Genomic DNA, 16,161 nt, shown 5'->3' on the forward strand with positions numbered 1-16,161 from the left:
CAGAGGCCCCTGCTGAAGCTGGCCTGAATCACCTCCAGACCAAAGCAGTGCAGCTTCTTACCTGTCTTTAAAGCCAAAATCCCATTCATGGACATCACTTACTACATATGTATTACTAGATAGTTCCGAGGTACAACGAACACAATTATAAAAAGAAAGAGCAGGACAGCTGGGTCTCTTTGGAATCAGAGTTCACTGCTGCCAACTCATGGGAGAGAGTGGCTGAAAGAGAGATGGATGCTGAGGTTGGCCTCTGAGGAGTTGCAAAGCAGGAGAGAGGACGTTATCATGATGACCACCCAGATCAGCAGGCACTCAGCTACAGAGAAGCAGAGTGTGGAAGCCGGAATCACACACGATTGCCTGGCTTTTCAACCCAGCAATGACCCTGTCCACTGTTTAATGCAGCATTGTGATGTCCTGAGCCCTAGATTAACAGTTCCTTTTTATGAGGTGTAGTGAGAAAGGTTAGCGAATAGGGCAGAGGGTGAGAAGTTGTCCTAGCATTAGGACAGGTACTGGAGGCTGCCCACCTTCTGCTATCAGCTCAGTATCTGTGTATCTCTTGTCTCTCTTTCCTCTCCTGCAAATTACAGAGGGTGTCTAAGGCCATGGAAAGGGGCACACTCTAAGGGCTTTAGGGTACAGTCTGGACCAGATAGGTCTTCACTAACTAACAGGAATTTCCAGTATCTTATCAGCCACCCTTGGATTCCAGAACAATCTGTCTGCCAGCATCTTGTCTTTCTCAGGAACTCTGGACAACAGCTCTTTTGTCAAAATCCTCCCTCCTTCAGTCAGGCTTCATGGTCAAGGCTGATAGCTGCTACCTCCACATTCCCACACATTTTTGGTTTCTTGTGTACATTCCAGTCACTCATCCAATTCCAAGTCCCAATTTCAGTTTCTTTCCCATTGATCTGTGGGCCTAATAGCATCCTTCAACTTATTATAATAATGATGATTGCAATCACCATTTTCTACTCTGTCAACAACATCATTATCATCGCAAATGCAATTATTGGTAACTAAACATGAATACCCCTTGCTTTCAGTAATATTATCTGCTTGGCATCACATACTTGCCAGGTGCCAGTTTCAGAGAGAATCAGTGAAAGACCTTACAGGAAACTGAATGCGTTCCATCTTTTTTTTTTTTTTTTTTTTTTTTTTTTTTTTTAAACTATGTTGAATAAGAGTGGTAAGAGTGGGCAACCTTGTCGAATGCCTTCCATCTTGTTTGTGTGTGTGTGTGTGTGCACTCGTAGGTGCGTGTACACGTCTTTTCTTGGAACTGGACATGTGTTTAATTATAAACAGGTGCTTATATTTCCTTCTGATCTACGGTGCTAGAAGAGATTTTGTTAATGGATATGATTCCAACCATATCTAGCACTGATAATAGAGCCTGGAACTTAGAAAGTACTATGTAAATATTTGTGGTTAAATATCTACCGCTCCCCTACTCTGCATACCTTAGTGTTTCCCAGTGGTCTCCCAAAGATGACTACACCCTAATCCCTGGAACCTATGAAAATGATACTCCAAAGGGAGTTGAAGATGTGATTACAATTAAGGACTTAAGATAGGAAGAGTATCTCTGATTATCCAAGTGGGCCAGTCTAACCACAGAAGCCCTTAAAAACGGAGAACTTTCTCTGGCTAGAGAGGGAGATACGGCAGAAGGGAAGTCAGAAAATTTTGGAGAATGAGAAGGACTTAACATGCCATGACTAGTTTGAGGATGGGGAGTGCAATGTGACAAGGAGTGCAGACAGCCTTAAGGAGCTGGGAGAGGCTCCCAGCTGAAATCAGCAAGGAAGTAGGACCTCAGTCCTACAACTGCAAAGAACTCAATTCTGCAAACAACCTGATAGGCTTGGAAGCAGCTTCTTCCCAGAGCTTCCCAGTAAGAGCCCAGATGGCTGATACCTTGATTTTTGGCTCTGTGAAACCTGGAACAGAAATCAGCTGAACTAACATGGACTTCTGATGTATACAGCAGTGAGATAATACATTTGTGTTGTCTAAAATTGTTACATTTGTGGTAATTTGTTATGGCAGCAATAGAATACTAATACCCGATAGAGTGACATTCACATTCCTTCACAGGGAATTCAAAATCCTCAGAACTGGTCTCCCACCCACCTTTCTAGCTCTGTCCTATTGTGTTCCTCCATATACTCCATGCCCCAGCTACAGAAGACATCTCACTACTCCATTGATCCGAGAACCCTGTGTTCTTACCTGTGCTTTTGTTCATGGAAACTTAGATTGGGCCTTTTTCCTCCTCTCTGCCTGGAAACACCCTCCCCATTGCTATGGTCTAGTGGATCTGGCAATGGACAGAGTTTCAGAAGGCGAGTTATTTAGCATGTGTAGGTACCCACCTATAAAATATAAAAATAACACTTTGTTCTACAAGTATGTTTTCAATACCTGCTGTGTACCGGGAGCTGGGTATAAAGTGGTGAACAACTTTCTAATAAAAATATGATTGCTTGGCATTTCTTTTTCATATGCTGTGATAATAGTATTTTCCTTCCGTGATCATTAGGAGACACTGGTTAAGAAAGAAAGAGAGATGAAAATGAAAGGGACCATAGATGTAATTGACTCGTGTTGATTATGACTTTCATTTTTTTTTTTTTTTTTTTTTTTTTTTTTTGCGTTACGCGGGCCTCTCACTGTTGTGGCCCCTCCCGTCGCGGAGCACAGGCTCCGGACGTGAAGGCTCAGCGGCCATGGCTCACGGGCCCAGCCGCTCCGCGGCATGCGGGATCCCCCCAGACCGGGGCACGAACCCGCGTCCCCTGCGTCGGCAGGCGGACCCAACCACTGCGCCACCAGGGAAGCCCATGACTTTCATTTTGAAGAAGAAGAGAATTAAAGTGGAGAGAGAATGAGGGGTTTGCCTAAGGTCATACACGGGTCAGTGTTAAATCCAAAATTTAGCTCCCTGGACCCCAGACTTCAAGACCAATTTCTTTTCCACCATTCTTTCCTTCCTCCATGTATATGTTTACTAAAAGTTATAAACAGGAAAACTCAGATAGTCCAGCACTTTCAGGTATCATTGAGATCAATGTTGAAAACCTCGCACACCTGGTTTTAACAAGAGTAGCAAAATACAAAGACCATATATATGCCTGATTTTGTGAAAACCTATTTGTCTTTAATGGTGTCTGGAGGTAATATCCTGCAAACATATAACATGACTATTTTCTTTCCTAAAACAGAATCTTGACAATCATAGTTATATGCAGCCTTCATATAACTTTAAAATCTCCCTACTAACAACAAATAAGTAAAAAATAATGCAGATAAGATAGTGGGCTCAAGCTTTCAACAAAGTACAATAGAAAGAAGCTAAAATAATAGAGGATGTTTAAAACTGTGCTGAAACTCACAAGTTCATTTAGAAAGCAAAGAAAAATTTGTAGGTGTAGGTAAGCATGGCAATGGTGGAATGCCACAGTCACCATTCCTCAGTATAGGTGGAGACCCAAAGTAACAGAAGTGCTGGCTTCTTTGTTTATCATCCTCCCAGCTGGCAGATCACACTAACAAGCTGTTAAGAATTGTTTTCACTGTCAGGGAAGCTGAGGGGACTGAGCTCTTGATTTTTCTTTTCTTTTCTTTTTTTTTACCTTTAAGAGAGGTGGGGCTTTCCCCTGAGGAACTCTTTGAGAGGTCTGGCTGCAATGGTGGGTTGAAGTCTGAATTAGGGAATAGTACTGGAATATATTCTGTCCAGTCAATTACATCGCTAGGGAAACATCCAATCAGTTTATTCTGAACAGAGCCTTTGAGGTTGTCTGGTTGCCCAGTGTCTGCGTGTATCTTGGAGTGGGTGAGTAGGAAGACTTTTTATCTGATCAGCAGGTTGAGGGGGTAAGAGGTATGTGGTCATTCTGCCTTGTATCACTGGGTACTATTTGGGTTGCTTCCTTCTTAGAATATTATACTATCTGATGTCAAGACACTGTCAGGCTACAGTAACAAACAACTTGAGACAGAGGTAAGGATAAACAAATAGATCAATAGAATAGAGAATTTGTAAATAGACTGCCACATACGAAGTGACTTGATGTTTGGCAAAGGCATCAGTGCAATTCTATTAAGAAAGATTGGTCTTTTTAATAAATAGTGCCAAGTTATTTGAATAACCATATGGAAAAACTTAACCTACCTTACATCTTATGCAAAAAATTAATTATAGATGGATTATAGACCTCAATGTGAAATATAAAACAGTAAAGCTTCACATGACCTTGGGATAAGCAAAACATTTTTAAACTAAATACAATAAGAACACTAACTTAAAAGTTATTATAATTGTTTTCTGTATTTATATAAAATCTTCATTTTAAAAATTATGAAAGTTAGAAGATGAGCCACAGACTAGAAGAAGATATTTGCAAATGGTTGTATCTAACAAAGAATGTGTCCAGAATATATTTTACATACCTCTTACATACTAATAAGAAAAGTGCAAACAAAAAATAAAAATATGAACAAAAGATTTGAACAGGCATTTAATCAAAGAGAGTATCTAAATTGCTCATTAGCACTTGACAAGGTGCTCAATATCACTATCAGAAATGCAAATTAAAACTGCAATGTGCTACCACTAAACACCCATCAGAATAGCTAAAATTTAAAACACTACCAAGTGTTGAAGAGGACATGGAACAACTATAATTCTCATAATCCTAATAGGTGTTTAAATTGATGAAACCACCTTGGGAAATTCTTCAGTGATATTTTCTAAAGCTAAATATATGCCTATCCTATGACCCAGCAATTTCACTCCTAGGTATATACCCAAAAGAAATGAGTGTATATGTCCGCCAAAAGAGATGTACAAGAATGTGCAAAACACCTTTTTTCTTAATAGCCAATGACTAGAAATAGTCTGAGTGTCCATGATCAGCAGAACAGGTAAATGTATTATTGTATACTCAGACAATGAAACACTACACAAAAGTAAAATGATTTCATCTAACCCCAACATCATGGATGAATCACACAGATACAATGATGAGTGAAAAAGGCAAATACCAAAGAGTACATACTGTGAGATTCATATATATGAAGTTCAAGAACTTGCAAAAGTAAGCTATGGAAATAGAAGACATTAAAGTGGTAGCATCATGGTGTGAGAGTTGATATTAGCTATAATGAGGTTGAGGGAGCATTCAGGGAGGCTGGAAATTTTCTTAGTCTTCATCTTGATATTGATTATACAAGTACAAATCAATTAAAATCCATCAAGCTCTAAACTTAAAATTTGTGAACTTTAATTTAGCTATCCCTCTTTTTTTTTTTTTGAGGCATTCTTCTAAGGTTCACAGTATCTTCAATTTATCAAGATCTATCTTTAAATAAGATTATACCACTTTACATACACTGTAAGAACCTTTTAACAGTATATTTCCATTTCCATCTTTGTGTTCTTCTTGTTACACTTTCTACTTCTACACGTGTCATAAACTCCCATAATACATAGTATTGTTTTGCAGGCAGTTGTTTGCTCTCAGAAGCAGAGAACTATGCTGAAGCAAAAGGAACAGACTTCCTTTTGAGTCCTGGAGTATTTATAAATGTACTTTTTATGGAAGAATGTAAAGTGAAAGTGAGGTGCCTACAGGCATGGCAGACTATGACAACCTGACCCTAATTCAAATTAAGAAGACTTTGAAGAAAAACGTCATCAGAGATATTAGAAATATAAACAAGAAAGTATAAGTGGTCCAAATGAGTATAATTTCCTCTGGAATAAATTTGATTTCAGAAATATTTTTTTAAGTTGATTATTTTTTATAGACATTTTAAAACAGAAAAAATATTTCATATTTATCCATTTAGTTACCATATGCAGAGTTCTTCATTTTGTGTCAGTACAAATTTCCATCTGGTTTTATTTTCCTTCTGCCTGAAAAGCTTCCTTTAACATTTCTTAGACTTACAATAAATTCTCTCAAATTTTATTTGCCTGAAAAAGTTTTTAGCATGCCTTGATTTTTTTAAAATGTACTTTGCTGGATATAAAATTCTAGGTTGACAATTTTTTTTTTCTCAGTACTTTAAAGAAGCTGTCCCACTGTCTTTTAGTTCAATGTTTTCTGACGAGACATTGGCTGTCTTTCTTATCTTTGCTTCTCTTTATATAAAGTGTATTTTCCCCCTCTGATTGCTTTGAAGATTTTCTCTTCATCACTGGTTTGTTAGTAAGCTGATTATTATGTGCCTTGGTAGGATTTTCTTTATGTTTCTTCTGCTTGGGATTCACTGAATTTCTTGGGTCTGTGGGTTTATAGTTTTCATCAAATTTGGAAAAATTTTGGCCATTTTTCTTTAAATATTTCCTAACCCTAACCCTTTAAAAACCCTTATGATCTTACCTTTTTTTCCTTCTAGAACTTCAGTTACACATATATTAAACTGTTTGATATTGTCCTGTAGCTCACTGAGGTTCTTTTTTTTTTTTTTTTCCAGTATTTTTGTGCCTGGGCTTCATTTTGTACAAGTGTATATTGCTTTCTCTTCAAGCTCACTCATATTTTCTTCTGTTTTGTCTAATCTGATATTAATCCCATACAATACATTTTATGTTTAAGATATTATACTTTTAATCTATGAAATTTCTGTTTTTTCCATTTTTAAGTTTTACCTTTCTCTTTATCATGTTGAAGTTTTCCTCTACCTTCTTGAGAATGTGGAGCATATTTATAATAATTGTTTTAACTTCCATTTCTGCTCTTTCCATCATCTCTCATTTCTGGATCTTTTCTTGATTTCTCCTTAGTATGGTTCATATTTTCCTGCTTCCTTGCATGTCTGGTAATTTATGATTGAATTTCATAAATTTTGCAATGTAAATTTAACATGTTGGGTGTTGGATTTTGTTGTATTCCTATAAATAGTGTTGTACTTTGTTTTGGGATGCAGTTAAATTACTTGGCATAAGTTTGATCCCTTCAGGGCATGCCTTTAAAACTTTTCTTAGTTTTAAAACTTTAAAACTGTTAAACCTTTAAAACTTTTCTTAGATCTAGATAGAGTGATTAATCATCCCAGTCTGCCTGGGACAAAGGAGTTTCCCAGGACATGGAACTTTCAGTTAAAGACTGAGACTGAAGGGGCTTCTGAAAAGTGGGACTTTTGGTTTTAAAGTTGGGAAAGCTCCAAGTAAACTGGTACAAATTGGTCATCTTAGATCCAGAGCATGCTGCAGTCCAGGGCTAATTTAGCCCTACTACTAAATTTTTGAGAACTCTACTCATATTACAAGGTCTTTATACTTTGACTGGTGAGAACATGAACTATCTCCAGCCCTGTGTCTGGAGTGTTGAGTCTACTGTTTTCTGATAGTTCTATCATTGGACCTGAGTACTTTCCTTTCATGCATGCTCAGATCAGTACTCAGCCAAAGACTTACAGATCTGCCTGGAGGTCTTTTTCTGGGCAATTGTATCTTTCCTTTGCTCTGCACTGCAAATTCTAGCCACCTCAGCATCCCTGAATCCTAACCTCTGACTCAGTGAGTGAGACTTCTGGGCACTGACTGCATTCTCCCACGCCTGGGAATTGCCTCCAGGCAGTCAGCTAGGGCAATCACAGGGGTAATTTCATGTGTTTCCTTTCTGCAGGGGTCACAGTCCTGCAATGCCTGTTGTTCAGTGTCTGAAAACTATTACTTAATATAGTTTGTCTGGCTTTCTAAGTTTAAGATGAGAGTGTAAATATAATCCCTGTTACTCCCTTGTGGCCATTAAGCAAAAGTCCTTACTCTTTATATTTTATGCCTTAATATTTTGAAAATTGTTTATGTTATAAACATTTGAATGGTATAATCTGGTTATACCATTTTTTATGCATTCAGTTTACTCTCACTAAGACAATTAAATATTTGAACATAATAATGATAGCTGTTTACAGAGATACTCTTCCTGTGTATGTCTCAGCCCTGTGCTAGATGCTTCATATACACTATCTTGAATCTTTACCAAAAAATTTAAAGGTAGATACTACTGATATCATTGCCTCCATTTTAGAGATGTCAAAAATGAGATTCAAAGCAATTAGTAACTTGACCAAACACATCAGCTAATATCTTGAACAGTTATATTTAAATGTAGTTTCTTTGAAAATTATTTATCTATACCACAATGCCTAATGTGTAGTATTTAAAGAGACATTACATTAAAAATAGTTGGGGCCAAAATGTTTTGAGGTCAAAAGGTTAACTTATGTAGAAAATTTAAGTGACTCTGATAGTAGTGTTTTACAATATATTACTGTATGTGTGTGTGAGAGGGGGGGGAGAGAGAGAGAGAGAATGTATGTGTGTATTTATGTGCATTTAATTATGTGTTTGGTGAAGTGGATAAAGGAGCCTTACCTAAACCAGTTGACCTTCTTTGAACCCTGACACCTTTGCATGCAATAGTAAAATTGGATCCAATTTCCAAAATTATTGTATTACTTTTCTAGGATTGTTGTAACAAATTACCACAAACCTGGTGGCTTAAAACAGTAGAAATTTATCCTCTCAGTGTTCTGGAGGCCAGAAATCTGGAATCAAGGTGTCAACAGATCTGCACTCCCTCTGAAGGCTCTAAGGGAGACTTCTTCCTTTCCTCTTCCAGTTTCTAGTTACTCCTGTTGTTCCTTGGTTTTTGGCAGTGTAACTCCAATCTCTGCCTCTGTCTTCACACAACCTTCTTTCCTGTGGCCCTCTGTCACCCCTTCTCTTCTTTTGTAAGGACATCTCATTATATTTAGGGCTCACCCTAATCCAGGATGATCACCTCATTTGAGAGCCTTAATTATATTTGCAAAGACCCTATTTCCACACAAGGTCACATTCACAGATATCAAGTGTTGGAACTTGGACATATCTTTTAGGGGATACAATTCAACCCACTACAGTTTCTAGGAGAGCTTTCAGGGTCTTCAAAATTGGCTGGTCTTCGGTATTCTACCAGGGGAGTCATCATGCTAACCTGAATGAGAGATGGTTGGATACTTCTATGTTCATTCCCGTGGTTGTTGAAGTTTTTAGAAAGTTAAATGCAAGAGGTGCACTTTCTTTGCTACCCCGACTCTCCGTGCTTGACCCAGCAGAGGCTCACTGCCCTATAACCCAGGCATCTACCTTCTGTAATTACTCATAAACCATGACCAGGAAACAACTGTAGACACCCAGATCTGACCAAGATGAACTTTTGACAGGTATGTACAAGCCTGAGGGTGTCTTCTGTCGAGGTATTTGCCCTTCCATTTGGGCAGCAAGACAGCCCCTGGGTCTTTGCCATCTATGAGTCAGAAATTCTACCATCCAAGATTCTGATTCACTCCCTTTTTTCATATACTTGGTGACCAGCTATTCTGTGTTGCAACTTTCTTCTAACTTCTTTTGCTTCACGCACAGAAGCAACAGCTTTTCGTGCTAATTCTTCTTCGTAATCTCACAAATGAAATATCTGAAACATGATGGGACTGAATTTTTAAGGCATTAGATTTAATAACTAGGTCATTACCACTGTTAACCAACCTGACCTCATTAACAGGGCTTTTTGCTTTTCACCTTGCCACAGCATGATGAGGTTATTAATTAGAGCAAGAAACACAAGCACTCTGGGTTTGCTTTAAAGCCATCTGGGGAGATGGCTAGGTCTTCGGTCATAATTCCTGGTAAATGATTCCAAGGGGATGCAGTTAAATCACCATGAAATGATATTTCCCTTCAATGTAAACTTGTTTTTCTCTTTAAGTGGTTTATTTTTAGGTCCCTAAAATTCCCATTTGTAATCCATCTAATACCTTATTCAGCTAAACAGTGAGGACAGTGGGGTGCAGCAGTTAAAAGCACAGGCTGGAGCCAGACTTCCTGGGGTTAAATCCTGGCTCTGCTACCTACTGTGTGACAGTGTGCAAGTTATTTGCTCTCTCTCTGCCTCAGTTTTTCATCTGGACAAGTATGAGGATTAAATGAATTCATACGTATAAAATGCTTAGGACAGTACCTGGAACATAGTGTTTCATGTATGTGAGCAGTTATTTTTGTTTGTTAAATTCAAAGAAATAGCTTTTGGCTTCTGTGTAAGTCAGTCTAGTACTATGCATTTTCTAGGATGGGGTTACAGGTTGAATTGTGTTTCCCTAAAATTCCTGTGTTGAAATCCTAACCTCTAGTACCTCAGAATGTGACCTTTTTTGGACATAGGTATTTGGAGATAGGATATTTACAGAGGTAATCAAGTTAAAGTGAGGTCCTAATCCAGTATGACTGGTAAAAGGGATACAGAGACACGCATAGAGGAAAAACATTGTAATGAGAGATAGGGAGAAGGTGGCCATCTACAAACCAAGGAGAGAGGACTGGAACAGAGCCTTCCTGCACAGCCCTCGGAAAGAACCAACCCTGCCCACACCTTGATTTTGGACTTCTAGCCTCCACAACTGTGAGAAGACAGTGTTCTGTGTTTAAGCCACCTAGTGGTGGTACTTTGTTATGGCAACCCTAGGAAACAGACGGTTATAACATCAAATCGCTATCCCCAGGGAGCATATAATCTGGTAGGACGGATATATTCCACAGGAATAGCAACATAGATTTGCTAAAGCTTGCTCAAACAAATAAGCCAACAAAAAGATGGACTTATAAGGATACAGAAGTGTCTAATAAAATACAAGTGCAGGATTGTAGCTGGCACAGAAACATCAAGAATACTCCCTATACTCTTGCCTCTGCCCCTCTCTCGGTGACCATGAAGTTTCTTCCATGCCCACCTCCTATCTCTCCCCACCGTCCCCTCCACTGGAGTTAGAGTTGCTTCTTCCACCTTCAAGGGGGTAGAAGTTAGTAGCAGTGCGACTTTGGACATGTCACTATGTCTCTCTGCACCTCAGCTTCCTCATCTTTCAAAAAGGGCGATAAAAAATATTACTAATTTCCTGTGTTTCAGGTGAGGTTTAAAGGTGTATTTGGCACATATAAGTACCAAATAAATGTTATAAGTTATTGGCATCACTAGTATTTGATGAATCCTTATTGTTTTGCTTTCTCTTTCAGGCTGAATTCTCAGAGTTGAACCTAGCTGCCTATGTTACTGGGGGCTGTATGGTGGACATGCAGGTTGTGAGAAATGGGACCAAGATTGTGAGGTAAGGTGGACTGAGGTACAGAAAACCTTCATTTGAGAGGTGTGTATGGGGTATCTTCCTTTGCCAACCCCTTAGTCTATTGCCTACAACCTAACTCCTCTACTACACGTGCTTTCATGTACGGAATGTCTGCTTCCAGAGAGTTTTAGGTATTATTGCATAGGAATGACTGGTGGCACAAACAATATGGGAAAGCAACTGAGTATGCTGGAATGGGCCCTGGGCCTGGAGAAAGAAGACTTGGGTTCCATTTCTGACTTTATGGCTCTTTATTTAGTCTCTCTTGCCCTGTGATTCTCATCTGCGGCATGATGATAGTGAACATGGAAGTAGAAGGCATGCGTGTGAGAATACCCTATTAATTCTAAAGTGCTGTACAAATGTTAAGAGTTTATTAGAATAGGCTGCATCCCGCTTCCAGCAGTAGAACAGAGTAAGTGTTCAGAGACTCCCCTCCCAGGACATCACACCTAAAAGTACTAGATATAATATTTCCCCCCCAAATCTGTTTATAGTATAAACAGCTGAACTGGAGGGGAAGTGAGGGGATTCTTCAGAAGATCAGAAATGTCAAAAAAGTATAAATCTGCAGGAGAGGTAAATAGTGGATTAAAATATTTCTATCTAGTTAAGTACCCAAAGAATGGTACAGACTAGGTTCTGTGAGGGTTTAGGTGGGGAAGAAATAGAATTCAGATTTGAGGGAGTAGAGACAACAAGAAGAAATTTGAGGAAAAGGTGGCATTTGTTCTGAGCCTTGTCAGATGGTAGAATATGGGCATTCTATGTGTTTTAAGAATAGGAAACAGTCTTTGTACAAACCAAGAAGCAAAAAAAGGAGTATGTTTGGGAAATTTTGATAATTTTACTAAATCAGCCATCATTTACTGAGTACCTGCCATTTGCCAATGAAAACATTACATGGCTTCCTATTTCCAATAATGGTAGACCAACTGTAGGTTATCTGAAAACAACTTAAAAACTGGTTTTAAATAACGATAATCTTCAAATCCATCAAAGAGTTGACATGACAGTAAGGACTTGCTAGGAAGAGAATGATAGGAAATGGAAATCCAGAGAGATAAATGAGTACAGAAGCCTCATTTTTCCTGAGAGTACTGCTGAGTCTAGCAAATTTGAAAATTGGTTTTGATAGCCTAGCAGGGGCAAGGGAGAAAGAAAGAAATACCCAGGTTTTCTCAAGGTATAATGGTAGACCCTACCCAAAATAAGCTGAGACCTCAAAGGACTACATCTCAAGGTGAATGTGAAGTATAGGTAGATGAGCCCTCACAAGTCACTGAAGCTTGAATTGCACTTTGATTGGCCTTCCAGGGAAGCGCAAGCATTAAATTTAGTTTATGGTAATCCCAGACATGCCAGAAGTCAAAGCAGATCCTGTGTAGTGGAAGGCACTTTGATACTAGGCTTCGAATAATTATTCAGATAACTTTTTGTATAATAGCTAGCACATAGTCAACAATAACCAGGCATATACATTATGAATGAGAAGAAACAGGAAATATAGATAAGCAGAAAGATACCCTCAAAAACACACATTCTTAAAAGAAAAAAATCATACATATTAAGTTGAAAAAAATCAGGTTGGAAGATATCTGCAAGGAATAGGAAACTATAAAGAATGACACAACCAGTTTTATTAAAACCAAACAGAACTTCTAGAAATGAAAACTACAATAACCAAAATTATTGTAAATGTTGTATTTAATGGCATATTAGACACCATAGAAAAGGCGTTAATGAAATGAAAGGTAGAGCCAAAGAAATTATCCCAAATGAAGCACAAAGAGAAAAAAGACTGGAAATGCAGAAGAGATGGTTAGATCTCCTGAGAAGGTCTAACATTCATTTAGCCAGAGTTTCATAAAGGGAGGGAAAAGAGAATGGAGCAGAGGCAGTAAAATAAGAAATGATAGCTGAGAATCTTTCAGGAAGATACCAAACTACCAACATCAGAAGCTCAACAAATTTAAAGCAGGATTTCTATACCAAAACACAATAGTTTAAGTACAGAAAGATAAAGAAAAATAAAAAGTAGCCAAGGGAAAAAGGCAGATTACTTGATTGGAGTAACAGACTGACTGACACTTGGCTCTCAGGCAGCAGGGGTGGAAAGATACCTTCAGTGTGCTGAAAGAAAATAATCGTCATCCTCAGGGAAATGTATTTTATGAAAGAAGGCAAAATAACATTTATAAAGATAAGACCTCACTAAGGGAAATTGTAAAGTATGTACTTTAGGCAAAAAGGAAATGACCTCAGAATAACGTAGAGCAGCAAGAATACATGAAGAGCAAAGAAGGTGGAAATGCTAATAAACATTGTCTTCAAAAAACAATTAATAATCATAATAATGATATCTTATGGATTTTTAAAATATATGAAGGATTCAAATAAACCACAGTAAGTGAGTAGAGGCTGGGGCTAAATATAATTAAGATGTTCTGAGGCCCTTGTAGTGTCAGGGTGGAAAGTTATGTATTGATTAATAACAGGCTTTGAAAAGTTAAAGATGAAAATTAAAGAATTAAAGAAAAAGTAAAGGTAATCTCTGTGATAATTACTTAAAAAATAGAAACAGAATGTAGTACTTAAAAACGATGACAGGGGCTTCCCTGGTGGCGCAGTGGTTAGGATTCCATCTGCTAATGCAGAGGATATGGGTTCGAGCCCTGGTTCAGGAAGATCCCACGTGCCGCGGAGCAACTAAGCCCGGGCGCCGCAACTACTGAGCCTGTGCCACAACTACTGAAGCCCGTGTGACTAGAGCCCATGCTCCGCAAGAAGAGAAGCCACCGCAATGAGAAGCCCGCGCCCTGCAACAAAGAGTAGCCCCCGCTCACTGCAACTAGAGAAAGCCCGCATGCAGCAACGGAGCCCCAAAGCAGCCATAAATAAACAAACAAAAATATTTAAAATAAATAAAAAACAATGAGAAAGAAAAATAGAAATAATAAAAGAAAACAAGAAAGGAGAGAAAAACTAACGTAGAACAGGTGTTATAAATAACACAAAATAAGATGATAGGTTTAGACCCATATATATCAGCAGGCTGGTATATCAGCAGGCTGGTATTCTGAATAGTGTGTACAGCAGCACTGGTTATTAAAATATTGAAATTTTTCTATACAAATTGATAAATAGCCTCTGACCTGAGCCCACTGAATGCCTTCAGCCACCTTTACTTAACCCATGGTTAGGCATGGCCATTGAACTACTCTTTTGTCCCCCAGTTCACCACACTCCTGTCCCCCATCCCATATCCTTGTTTCTCCCGTGGTCAGAGGATGCCCAAATGTTGCAGGGGAGATACACCCTTGGAAACAGTAGTGGAACCCCAGAGAGCAAACGCCTGGTTCCCTTTGTCCCTTCAAGGCTGTTTGCCTGTGAGTCCCCTAGAGTTGCCATCTCATGGTCGCTTGTGAGAACTGCAGCTTTCTCAAAGTACCCTACAAGTTGCTAAATATTTTTATCACCAGTATATATGAGTAATTATATTAAATGTAAATGAACTAAATACTCAATTTATGGAGCATCTACAGCAAGATTGTCAGAGTAGTTTTTTTTGTTGTTGTTTTTGGCTGTGCTGCTTGTGAGATCTTAGTTCCCCGACCAGGGATTGAACCTGGCCCGTGGCAGTGAAAGCCCGGAATCCTGACCACTAGGCCACTGGGAACTCCCCTAGAGTAGATTTCTTTAAAATATAGCTATATTCCATTCAGGAGATTCATCTAAAACATAAGACTGTAGAATGTTTGAAAGTTAAAAGATGGAAATAAATATATATATTAAATAAATATATAAGTTAAATATTAAATAAGTTATAAATAAATATATATATATACATACATACTTATACATACCACATAACAACTGGGCAAAAGAAAGCTAGCCAATATAGTTGTATTAATATCAGGGGGAAAAATAGACTTCCAGGTGAAAAGAATTACCAGGAAAAAGGAAGTAACCCATTATGATAAAGGAGTCATTGACCAAGAAGAGATAATAATTTTAAATTTATAGGGCTCAAAAAAAGTGCCTCAAAATGTACTTCAAAAATTGGCAAAACTGCAAGGAGAAATTAACAAGTCTTCCATCATGGGAGATTTTGAGAATGGTGCTACATATATACATTTATTTACTTCTCACAGCAGCCTCATTATGCACATAAAAACTATAAAAAACGTAAAATTCAATATTTAGGAATCTGTGTATGTTCATATTTGGGATTATTTGTCTTATGTCTTATTTCCCTATCTGGGAAAGGGACTGGATCATCTTCTTTGTAATATGTAGAAATGAGAGCATCTATTCCATTAATCCCCAAATTTGGCTGCAGATTAGAATTACCTGGGAAATGTTTTAAAATCCTGATAGCCAGGCAATAGGAAAAACCAATTACACTAGACTCTCTGAGGGTACAACTTAGGTATTGGTAGCTTTAAAACTCCCCAGGTGGGGGCTTCCCTGGTGGCGCAGTGGTTGAGAGTCTGCCTGCCGATGCAGCGGACATGGGTTTGTGCCCCGGTCCTGGAAGATCCCACATGCCGTTGATCGGCTGGGCCCGTGAACCATGTCCGCTGAGGCTGCGCGTCTGGAGCCTGTGCTCCGCAACGGGAGAGGCCACAACAGTGAGAGGCCCGCGTACCGCAAACAAAAAACAAAAGCAAACCAAAAAAAAACACTCCCCAGGTGATTCCAGTGGGCAGCCTGATGGAGTATCTCCCCAGATTGCTTGCACATTGGCCCTGAACTGGGGCTGGGTCATCTGTAAAGCTGAGTATCCTGGGGGTGTGCTGCCTGAAGAAGATCACCTTGCAGAAATGGATATCTCAAGCCTCATTCTAGACCTGCCATCTTCTTCCAAAATTTATTAAAATGTTCACAAAAATAAATTTACAAAACTGTTCCAGCTGATTCTTTTTTTTTTTTCCAATTTTTTTTTTTTTTTTTTTTTTTTTTTTT

At 38.6% G+C, this 16,161-nt stretch overlaps 1 protein-coding gene across 2 annotated transcripts in view; it reads left to right on the plus strand.

Moving 5' to 3' along the window:
- The window catches only part of SYN3 (synapsin III), a 409,114-nt gene that overhangs the window by 42,712 nt on the left and 350,241 nt on the right, over nt 1–16,161 (plus strand). For both annotated transcript variants that reach the window (XM_024732154.1, XM_024732153.1), the window contains exon 3: nt 11,084–11,175. In XM_024732154.1, coding sequence (XP_024587922.1) covers nt 11,084–11,175 — 92 coding nt within the window. The remainder of the gene's footprint in view (nt 1–11,083; nt 11,176–16,161) is intronic.

Source organism: Neophocaena asiaeorientalis, unplaced genomic scaffold (genome assembly GCF_003031525.2).
Source record: "Neophocaena asiaeorientalis asiaeorientalis breed wild unplaced genomic scaffold, Neophocaena_asiaeorientalis_V1.1 scaffold418, whole genome shotgun sequence".
Taxonomy (NCBI): Eukaryota; Metazoa; Chordata; class Mammalia; order Artiodactyla; family Phocoenidae; genus Neophocaena; species Neophocaena asiaeorientalis.